Source organism: Rhipicephalus microplus, chromosome X (assembly GCF_043290135.1).
Source record: "Rhipicephalus microplus isolate Deutch F79 chromosome X, USDA_Rmic, whole genome shotgun sequence".
Classification (NCBI taxonomy): Eukaryota; Metazoa; Arthropoda; class Arachnida; order Ixodida; family Ixodidae; genus Rhipicephalus; species Rhipicephalus microplus.
Window position 1 is genome coordinate 458,773,615 of NC_134710.1, and position 12,067 is coordinate 458,785,681.

Consider the following 12,067-nt stretch of genomic DNA (forward strand, 5'->3'; position numbering starts at 1 on the left):
GTGCTCCACCCCATTCTTATTCTTCTAGTTACTTCAATCTCGTGGTTCGGCTCTGCGGTTATTACCTGCCCTAAGTAGATATAGTCTTTTACAACTTCAAGTGCACTATTACCTATTTCGAAGCGCTGCTCTTTGCCGAGGTTGTTGTACATTACTTTCGTTTTCTGCAGATTAATTTTAAGACCCACCTTTCTGCTCTCCTTGTCTAACTCCGTAATCATGAGTTGCAATTCGTCCCCCGAGTTACTCAGCAATGCAATGTCATCGGCGAAGCGCAGGTTACTAAGGTATTCTCCATTGACTCTTATTCCTAACTGTTCCCATTCTAGGCTTCTGAAAACCTCATGTAAGCAGGCGGTAAATAGCATTGGGGAAATTGTGTCCCCCTGCCTTACACCCTTCTTGATTGGTATTTTGTTGCTTTCTTTATGAAGCACTATGTTAGCAGTTGATCCCCTGTAGATTTCTTCCAGAATATTTATGTATACTTCATCTACGCCCTGATTCCGCAGTGTTTGCATGACGGCTGATATTTCTACTGAATCAAACGCCTTCTCGTAATCTATGAAGGCTATGTATAGTGGTTGGTTATACTCTGAGCATTTCTCTATTACCTGATTGATAGTATGAATGTGGTCAATTGTTGAGTAGCCTGTTCGAAATCCTGCTTGTTCCTTTGGTTGATTGAATTCTAATATTCTCTTTACTCTGTTAGCAATTACCTTTGTAAATAGCTTGTATACTACAGAGAGCAAGCTGATCGGCCTGTAATTCTTCAAGTCCTTGTCATCTCCTTTCTTATGTATTAAGATGATGTTAGCGTTCTTCCAAGACTCTGGTACTCTTCCCGTCAGGAGACACCTCGTAAACAGGGTAGCTAGTTTTTCTAACACAATCTGTCCTCCATCTTTCAGCAGATCTGATGTTACCTGATCCTCACCAGCAGCTTTGCCCCTTTGCATGCTCTCCAAAGCTTTTCTGACTTCTTCTATCATTACTGGTGGGGTGTAATCTGGGTTACTGCTAGTTCTTATGGTATTAAGGTCGTGGTTGTCTCGGCTACTGTACAGATCTCTGTAAAACTCCTCCGCTATTTTAACTATCCTATCCATATTGGTAGTTATTTTGCCTTCTTTGTCCCTTAGTGCATACATCCGACTTTTGCCTATCCCAAGTTTCCTCTTCAATGCTTTGACACTTCCTCCGTTTTTCAGAGCGTGTTCAATTCTCTCCATGTTATACCTTCTTACATCGCATACCTTACGTCGATTAATTAACTTCGAAAGCTCTGCCAGTTCTATTTTGTCTGTTGTACTTGACACTTTCATGATTTGACGCTTCTTAATTAGGTTCTTCGGTTCCTGGGAAAGCTTGCCAGTGTCCTGTCTAACTACCCTGCCTCCAACTTCCACTGCACACTCCGTAATGATACTCGTCAGATTATCATTCATTGTATCTACGCTAAGGTTGGTTTCCTCACTAAGAGCCGAGTACCTGTTCTGCAGCGACACTCTGAATTCCTGTACTTTCCCTCTCAGTGCTAGCTGATTGATTGGCTTCTTGCGTATCAGTTTCTGTCGTTCCTTCTTCAAGTCTAGGCGAATTCGAGACCGTACCATTCTATGGTCACTGCATCGTACCTTGCCAATCACTTCCACATCCTGCACGATTCCAGGGTGTGCACTCATTATAAAGTCTATTTCGTTCCTATTTTCGCCATTAGGGCTCCTCCATGTCCACTTGCGGTTTTCTCGTTTTCGGTAGAAGGTATTCAAAATCCGTAAATTATTGCGTTCTGCGAATTCTACTAGTAGCTCTCCCCTGGCGTTTCTTGTACCGATGCCATAATCTCCTACTGCCTGGTCTCCAGCCTGCTTCTTCCCTACCTTTGCATTAAAGTCGCCCATCACTATAGTGTACTGTGTTTTTACCTTACTCATTGCCGATTCCACGTCTTCATAGAAGCTTTCAACTGAAGCGTCATCATGGCTGGATGTAGGCGCGTAAGCCTGTACTACCTTCATCTTGTATCTTTTATTCAGTTTAATTACGATACCTACCACCCTTTCATTAATGCTATAGTATTCCTCTATGTTGCCAGCTATGTTTCTGTAAATTAGGAACCCCCCTGTCTGTTCTCTTCGGTCAGCCAAGCCCCGATAGCAAAGAACGTGCCCATTCTGTAGCACAGTATGCGCCTCATCTGTCCTCCTAACCTCACTGAGCCCTATTATATCCCATTTAACACCCTCTAGCTCCTCAAATTGTACAGCTAGACTTCCCTCACTAGATAAGGTTCTAGCGTTAAACGTTGCCAAGTTCAGATTCCAATGGCGGCCTGTCCGGATCCAGAGATTCTTAGCACCCTCTGCTGCGTTGCAGATCTGACCGCCGCCGTGGTCAGTTGCTTCGCAGCTGCTGGGGACTGAGGGCCGTGAGTTATTTGACGTAAGCATGTGGGAGGTAGTGGCCAGATACTGCACCAGGGTGGCCAATCCTTCTCTGGTGAGAGAGTGCGTTCTCGGTGGTGTTTGCCGGTGAGACCGCACCCCAGGCCTCTTAATGCAGTTCCATCAACACGCGGATTTTTTTTTGGATTTTTTTTAATCCGGTTGGGAACTGCGCGGTACCGGGATTTGAACCACGGACCTCTTGCATGCGAGGCGGATGCTCTAACCACTACGCCATCGCCGCAAGAAGGTGTATATTTCGTAGCAAAAGAAAAGATGCTTTGCCTGTCGCATACGTCGGGAAATCCTTTCCACCAGTCACTTGTCCACGTACCACGACCCATAGTAGGTAGGTATCTGCCACAGTTTATTCACCTTCGCCGTGTGTATCAACCCAAGGACAACGAGAACAGACTGGAAATGTTAATGCGGGAGCATGAAGGAGACCGTGTCGCAAAAAATCCGGCGTCGCTGGGGTTCTCGATCCCCAGAAAACAGCGCTGTGAGCAAAGAATACACACTTTAAAAAGTTTTGTGTAGGAACTGCGCAGTTACCTCCGAAAAGGCCTTTTTGCTCCTCCTAAAGACGGAATGCGTGCTGAAGATTTCGCACGGCACGGCGCGGAGGGGCACTTTTCTCTTTGTGGTGTAAAGTGCCGGTTTTTTGGAGTAACTGCAGGAATAGTCCCGCCATGTGCAAATGACCCATCGGTGCCTAAACAAGCTCGTTTCCTTTCTGACGGTTTCGTAGCGTGGTGTGGTGTAGTGGTTAGTGTACGCGCATGCTGACTGAGCGGTCGTGAGTTTGAATTCCGTGTGTTTATTTAATTCTGAATGCGATGCTTGCATATCTATTGTATATCTAATAAAATGCCACCACGCACTTCAAAAGGCTTGTTAAGCCAACCAAAACCTGATTTTTCTTTTGCCAATTGTTGCTCCTTTGAGGAGTAATCATGAGAGTGTGGTTACTCCTTCGCAGTTGCTACCAAAATGTTTCAATAGGTGTGGCAAGTTAGTTATTCTTCTGAAAGGGCAACCTCAATACCCTTTTTCCTCCTTTACTTCTTAGAGAACAATTCGGGCCTCCAGCTGCACTCGAAAACCTCCTGCATGACAGACACGCTTTCTATGACAATGCTACGCCAGTGATACAAGCTGCTGCAGAGAAAACACCCTGCAAAAGCGTCATATCGGGCATTGAGAAAATGTTATTGAAATATATGCTATCAGTTTTCATGGCACATAATGAACATTGTATATTCTGAACTATGACACCGCAAGTATTTGTCCAGTGTTGATTGAGCATGTGAACGGCTGCTGCTTATACGCTCATTATGCTACCGTTGAGTTTAGTTTATCGCAATAAAAGTTTGAAAGCAATTTGTGTAGCGCGAGGCGAAAAAACGAACACAGGAAGAATAGACTGAGAAGACAGAGCGCTCTGTCTTCTCAGTCTATTCTTCCTGTGTTCGTTTTTTCGCCTCGCGCTACACAAATTGCATTCAAATGTTTAACCAACAAGCCCACATCGCCACTCTTGGCAATAAAAGTGACGCTTCTGTTCCAAAGTCAGCGTCGACGCTGCATCGGACAATGAGGTTACACGTCGGTGTAATTGTCGTGCCCCGAAATTCGGTTATACGCTCGTCTGTGGTCCACTACTCTTTTTACGCGAAGGCTTCAATCAACCTCGTAACGCCTGCCTCGAATTAAACTAGTTATTCAGGTTTAACTAAGTAAACCAGCTGTTATCATGGGCGAAACGTATGTTTGTTTTGGATTTGAAAAGGCTGCGCACACAGGTGACAGCTGCAGTAGCTTTTAAATTTACACAAGTTCAGCTTGGTAAACTACCCTTTACTCTGGCATGACGATAGTTATAGCGCGAGAACGAAACGACGATACAGAGACAAGAAGGACACTTCTGTGTCGTCGTTTTTTTCTCGCGCTATAATTATCGTCATGCCTTACGAACTAGCCCAAGCTGCTACACTTTTAATTTACTCTGGCTTTGTAATCGTGCGCAGGTTTTAAGAGAACATTAGTAAAGCTAGACACGCGCTTGACAACCAAAACTAGGCCTCCTATAAACTATTTTAGAGGTTTGTTTACGTGCCGCCATATTGGGCTGTTTATCTTGTTTTTAGCAACTTTAACACCTAAACGGGCAGTGTTACGGTAGATGGTTACGTATAAAAAGGGTTGGGTTGGTGCATACGATGTTTCGTGGCCCTATTAACTCATTTTTCAATAAACAAAAACAAGAAAACATCAGCAGCTCAAGGTGGCGGCCCTCATGTCTCAGAAAAAACAGTCTATAGCTCGTTTCGGTCTTCCGTTCATCGGCTTGTGCCTCCAATTTACCAAATGCTCCTGCTTCTGTGCGCGGAGAAAGGGCAGGCAGCCCTACGGCCGGTAGGAATGAGTGGCTATGCACAAGAGAAATCACGCGATCGTCTCTTGGGGCATCATCATCGGTAGTGACGTGGCACCCCAAAAACGAGGCTTTGAGCGAGAGCAGCGGCGATGCCTCTTCACAGCAATTGACGTGGAATGCAACTCCTGTCACGCGTTTCAGTGGTTGGAGCAAAGGCGCCAGTTAAACAAACGAAATGCATGCTATGGTGGGATAATGTATGAGCGTGAACATGGCTCAGGGTGGTTGCGCAAGGCGCCTCAATGACAGTGTTCCTTCATACGTGATGTTTGGTCATTATCTCACAGCACGATCGCTCCTTTTTTTTTTTTTGAGCACATATGGTGGCGACATGAGTGTGTTAGTGCCGCCACCCTGTGAGAAGGAACGCTTTCATTAGGACACCTAAGACGATCATGATTTGACCCAAAATTGCAATATTACGCAAAGTGATAGCTAAACTGGTAGTGGCCTGGAGCATGGTGCTCCACGACGTACGAAGGAACGGTGGAATTGACGCATACTATAGCTTCGCATCGTGGAGTGCCATGCAGTCAGTGCGGCAGCACATGTCAATTGGGGCTCGCGGAGAGACCCACGTAATAAACTTCATAGCCACGGTACCGGTCTTGCATGGCTAGAGTACAGAAAGAGCCGCGCGCCGTGTTCGCCGGCGCCATAGTTGCCGATATGGCGGGCGCGCGGCTTGTTTCACGCTTTAATCAAAACTCGCGCTTATTTTAATATGTAGGGTCAAGGTTTACTTGGTCAATGCCGGGGCGTATATATTCTGAAAAAGGGTTTTATTATTGTTACCTTTTTTTGCTGTACATGTGTGCCGCCCATATTAGAGCACTTATATTTATTATATTTAGATGCCTGTGCAAGAGCTTGGAATACCTATCAAACTGGGCACTCATTATCAGCAATCGTCATGCTCTGTCCTCACGATGTCATGACGCCAGCAAGTATACCGCGAAAGCCGCGGTAGCATAGCGCACAACGCTTCGCCGATGTATAAATGATCGCCTAAGAGAGAATGCGCTGTCAATAAATAGTGGCACGTGTTCTCGTTTGCCGAGAGAAAAGTGCTCGTATGAACTATTCCGGAACAGCACGAGTACCTTACGAAGACGCAGAGACAAAGTCGCACGTGAACTGGCATTGGCGATGTACACTAAGAATTTTGGTGAACAATGCATCAATGTCCCATTCTTGTCTGTATTTCATGAGTTCGCTTTTGTATCTGATAGGTTGTGATGAGAGTTGTTTGTGCTTTTTGTTCGTTTGTAGAATGTGTGGGTGTTTTAGAAGATCCACTTCGTTTTAATAAGAGCCAGATGCAAGTGTGTGCTTTTCCTTGCTCTTTTTTCGTCTTCTTTCACGTTTTGCATCAACGATATTTTACACAGCTTTACACAAAGTAGCCCGACAGCATACTTAAATGAGAATAATGGACAGCAACTGCCAAAGTGTCTGATTCGCGAGAAACAATGCGTGCTCTAATTAAAAATGCATATATCAGTGCGTGTTGCCAATGGCAATGGTTGCCGGAAGTTGCCACAGGCAGCATGAAATACCACACACAGCTTGCTCAATAATCTTGAACGAGCGTATGGCGCGTAGCTGCGATCCAGGACAATAACCTTGCAGAATGCAGTGACAGCAGTACAATTGAAAAATAAATTGAAATTGTGGCCAATGAAAATTGTTGTTATCGCTTTTTCTCGTCAGAAGCATACACATTTAACAATGCGCCGATAAGGTGAGGTCGCTACACAGTTTGATGTCATGCGCTAAGAGGTTGTCTGAATTTACTAACGCCAACCACTGTCATATGGATGCATCACTATCAATTGAATTCAAATCAGCGTACGGTTTTTAGGAATGCTTTACGCTGGGTAAAACAAATATGCGGTGTTCTCTTTCAATTTTAGTCCAAAATCGGTGCCTCCGTACCTAAGGGCGCGTTATTTCTACAGTTAGAGCCACAAATTTCTAACGGAACAATTTCCGGGGGCCCTGACAGCGGAGCTCAATCGTCAGTCGTCATCCACTAGTATGAAAAAGTATACTTTGTAAGCGCAAATGCGTAGTTCTTAGGGCGACAATACGACTAGTACAATTGACAGACCTCCGTTTTTCTCTCAATTGCCAGTAGCCTTCATTCATTCAAATTACTAGCGTAGCGTACAGCATCTAGGTGCTTATATCTCTGCACGCCTAGCAGCCCTTTTTACTCCTTAAACTTGTTGGATAAATCTAACTAGCCTTCTTCTTTCTGTGCACTACGCCTATTGTCTGTGCGATTGTCCAGTTTGAACAGTCTTTCAGCTCAGGCAAACCTTTCCTAATAAAATGCTACAAACGAAACATGAATATCACAAGCCGCTTGATTAAAGCGTGATTTTGCTTACATGTTTTATTCAGCGGTTCTTTTCCTCACCTGTTCCAACTCTCTAAGTATATGGAAAAGTAAATTTCATTCGCGAAAACATTGTCATTTCACTGTATCATTACTAGAATGAAGACAATTCAATGTACGTACGTACATGCATAACGAGAGTCCAAAGTGCATTGATAAATGGACATGTAACTCTAGCCAAGCAATTATTTTTTATGGGTACGCCGTGAACATATCCTTAGCGCGCGCACACACACGTTTCCTCGAAGTGATCATTTTATTTTGTCCTGCAGTGGTGGACGCAACGGCTAAATACCCGACTGGGCTCCTGCAAGCATCCACTGCCAATTTGGGAGCTTATGACGAGTGCATAGAAACTGTAGCGAGGGATGAATACGGCATAGAGAAAGCACGTGGACAGTACTGCAACGTGCATCTCTCTATTGGAGAAGACAGCCCCATCATCACCGAGATAATGCCAGCTGTTATGCTCTCTCACAAAAGGGTAAGCCAATCGGTTTCCCTCAATAGTCAGCGTATATCTTGCAGTGAATGCAAGTTAGAAATGTCTTTTCACTGAAGCATGCCTTCTATGCTTGAGCACACCCTAGCTATACAGGGATGTCAGTAACCTCTTACATATATCAGAAATGCAGACAGGGGCCTGCTATATTCAAGATTCCCAGCTACGTTCTATTTTACCGACAACATATAGACGTCATCCAGGAGATGTAAACTAGGGAGAACAGATCAACCGCGTAGGTAAAGTCGAAAAAAGAAAAAAATAAGGAATAAATCACTGGACTATGTTAAGGCTCCTGATTATCTTTTCCTTCTTGGTGTATATACTTACAAAAAGATACACGAAGCTATTTTCCTGATATACTGAGATTCATGCCGCCGTTGGTATATAGTACTTGAATGTACTGTCAATAACTATACTTTCCATGGCCTATCAAGCCGAGCTCTTCAACCTTTGCGAACAGGAGCTTCTAATGTATCCTCTCCAGGCTTGTGACTGGAAAGGACTCAGATCCAGTGGCAAAACAGTATCATGTGCAGTGGACGCCTTTACACCCTGCGCTTTTGGTCACCTTCATACTTGCCTACCATGAATCGTACTAGCTCTAAAGAAGAACTAGTCAGTTATGCAAGCTCGGCACCCACATCATCAGCGCTAAGCGTGAGAGGCTCGAGCATGAGAAGCTCGGGCAGGCCTACGCTACTGCAGTGTCTGAAATAACAGTTTCACTTGTCAGGCTGTCTTAGTTCTTTATTATATAGCACATAAAAAGCCCGGAAGAATGCGCCCGGGAAAGAAAGCGCGGCGATTGCGGCACTCCGCTTACGGGGAAGATTCGAATGAATTTAGTCTAGCGTGTAATATAGAACGTGTCATGGCTACACGACAGTTTTCGCAGTCTGCCTCCGTCGGAACAAGGCCGCATAAGCTATGATCACACTAATGGCCCAATTAAAATTGTACAGCGACGGTACTAATCTAGTGCGAGAGAATCGACAGAAGAGTGCATTTTTCCGCTTTCCCTGATTCAACTTGAACCATTTCCAATTATTTGTGAAAAATCATTGGGGAGTAACAGAAGGAAATTCCTGTATCGTTTTGTGATTTTTATTATAGGGAAAAATTAAGCCACACGAAAAGGCAGAAAGCAACGAATAACTATTACATATGTAGCTTTACATGTCAGTGGCCTTGTGAACATTAACACGACCAGCACTCAACTGCAACTCGCCCAGGAAGTACCACTTCTAAAGAAATTTACGCCACAACTTTCTGAGCGTGCGTGGAAGCCCGAAGCAAAAACAATTGGCAAAGCTTCCGTTAAGCAGCGCAATCTTCAAAACAACAAAATTGGAGAATGGCGAAGAGTTATCTGGTTCCTTCTAGGTTCTATCTAAGCCTTCAAGGTGATGCCGGTTGTTTCTAGGAGTCTTCTAGGTTGTGGCTAGGCATTAGCTGTGGGATGCTATTTTGTTTCTGCGTTAATTCTAAGCTCAGAGAGTTGGAGTTAAACTACATACAGGCACAGACACTGCACGGCTACGTCATCGACGGTGTGGGTCTTCCATCGCTTCACGGTCTTGTCGCAGCAGCCGTGACCATTGCTAGTCCCAAGTTGGTTGGTTGGTTGGTTCCTCAAAAACTTGGCGCAACTCACCTAGAGGGATATGGTCTCAATCCACGCACTTGCGGCCCTCTTATTCTTCTTTTCTCATTGCTCTTACAAAATTGAGGGGATTGGTTGAATGTTGGGTAAAACTTTTAAGTGTTTCTTCGCAATACTTCTTGTATAAGCTTAGGAATAGGTGATACCAAAAATTTAATAGATCTTAAGTTCAGCGCCATCGCTTTGCAGCTATTGTATGGGTTGACTGTTGTCCCCTGCATTTTTAGTGGAGGTCGTGTGTAGTAAGACTTACCCAATTTCTGTGTCGCATATCCGTTTATATGGAAGATTGTTTTATGATAGATCATTCAAACTTCTGGGGCACACACCCGTTTGGGGGCTAACTGTGACATTCGTCACTTTTCGTGGGCCTATGGTTAGTAGTGGGATTCAGCAAATCTCTGAGGCACATTGACATTTAAGATGGCGATACTTTTGGGTTGCGACTGAACAAGGAACGCTATACTAAATATCTTCGCTGTTAAAATTGGTCGCCACAGGTGGTTTCCAGCATGACCGCGTGTGGGCCCAACAATGGCACGCATTATAATTTTATTTCAGAGGGTTCTTATGAATGTCTTTATAACCCGACGTCAAGTTCCATCCGGAAGTTGCCCCAGTTGGTTAAGTATTTATTGAAGGAACGCGTCAAGCGAGCTATCATGATACTGTCGCGTGAACATTGATGTAGCTGTTTTTTTTTAACTTTTGGCTCGTTCCAATGTCGGCGGGTCGCCCAAGGGTAGGGTTGTGGTGGTCGCACCGGCTTTGTTGTACGAGCGTTAGCTTCCTTCCTGCAAAAGGTTGTTTCTCATGAAGAGGGTCGCGAACGGCTTTTCACGGTGCCGGATAGTTTGCGGGAGAGCTGCACTGTAGAAGCCTTAACGGACGTCGCGGTAGTTTCCTGTATATGTTTGCTTTTGTTTAGGACAACAGTCTTCGAAGTGAAAGTCGGTGGAGGCCTCCGCGCTGGGATGTACCTGTTTGAATTTGTTCCACCCAGTTTGAGCCATCAGCGGAGACGTTTCTGTGGTGCTTTTCTGTTTTGGTCACCCGGCAGGCTCTCAGGTTAGACGTTGCCTGGGGAGCCGGGAGATGTTGCACAGCGGACGCCGCGGGAGCAGGTTTCAGCCTGTGCTGCTCAAAGTTGTCCCAGTTATGTAGCGCACAAGTGTGTACTACATCAATCAGAATTGTTTTATCCAAATAAATCACCTCAGAAGATTGTCTATGTAGATGCGGTGTGTACGTGTCGTTCCTCTCTTCGGTGGCAACTTGGTCTCCGGCGGCAACCAAGTAGCAACCAGAAGACGACACTACAGAAGGGTAGAGGCTGGCGGGAACGAAGAACCACCATACGGTGATGCCCACCTTGAGGATTCACAACAGCGTGGACGACGTTGCGAGAATGGCTCACCTTAGAACTGCGGCCACCTTGAAACCCTTCATCTGGCCCCTGATGTTCAAAGGTACACCTGAGGAATACGTATTGGAGTGGGTCACCTGCTACGAACATGTATCTTCACTCGACTCATGGGATTACAATACAAAGGTGAATTTCGTTATTTAGCTTTGGAGGGAGACGCAAAAAAATGGTACACTATGAAAAATATGACCGGCGCTCCTAAAATGTGGGAAGAGTGAACCACGTTACTTAAGTTTAGCTTCCCTGGCCGCCACGCAGCAGGGATAGCCCGCCTGAAACTAGAGAATCGAGTACAAGTGCCGTCTGAGAGCCCGGAGCAGTATTATTACGAGGTACAGGAGCTCTGCACCCTCGTAGACCCAGTCATGAAAGAGGAGTTCCGCGTACGTCATCTCTTGGGTGGACTCCGTGCCAATGCCTTAGAAAAAATGATCCTCGGGAAGCCGACAGATTCGGGAGAATTTTTACAAATTCTGCAGCGGATAAACTATGCCGCATTGATGGCCCATGCCCACTTCACTCCTCTAAACAGCTACCTCCCAACCAACGTCACGCAGTCGTGGTCGGCGGCCACTCCTGGAGAATCAATCACGACACAGGCTTCCCTGGTGAGCGCCCCCATTCGCGAGAAGTGCCAGGACGCTGTGCAAACAGGCATTTCCGACGCCCAACATGACAGACGCGACGCTGCGAGCAATCTGGAATTGAAGGCCCTCACCGAGTTGATCAAGTCACTTGCCAACAGGTTGAAGGCTGTACAGAACGAGGTTTGCCGGCCACCTGCCCAGGGGCTTCCCACAACATCCTGTGGCAGCGATGGGCGCCCCCGGGGCTACTACTGCCATCGCCTCGGCCACATCGCACGACAGTGTCACAGACAGTGCGAGGACCAGCAGCGACAGAGAAGGTACGAACAAAGTATGGGGGAAGCGGAAATACATTTCGAATTCGGCATCATGCAAATAAATCCGAAATTTCTAATTATCAAGAAATACCCTTACGAGCTGCTAATTGGGCCCCCATTTTACCGAGCAGCTCAGTTAGTTATGATTGTTTCTGTGTAGAAATTACAGATTGAGGGACAGCCATTTGACCTTCAAGTAGGGTGAGTGTCATACACGGTGCTGCCCCGGAGAGATGCCAAGAGGAGATACGCCTAGAACCACGAACCTACGCAGT

General features: G+C 45.6%; 1 protein-coding gene across 4 annotated transcripts in view; it reads left to right on the forward strand.

The window, feature by feature from the left end:
• LOC119160843 (nose resistant to fluoxetine protein 6) overlaps positions 1-12,067 on the forward strand; it is a 202,331-nt gene that overhangs the window by 76,858 nt on the left and 113,406 nt on the right. For all 4 annotated transcript variants that reach the window (XM_037413098.2, XM_075880667.1, XM_075880666.1 and 1 more), the window contains exon 3: positions 7,567-7,778. In XM_037413098.2, coding sequence (XP_037268995.1) covers positions 7,567-7,778 — 212 coding nt within the window. The remainder of the gene's footprint in view (positions 1-7,566; positions 7,779-12,067) is intronic.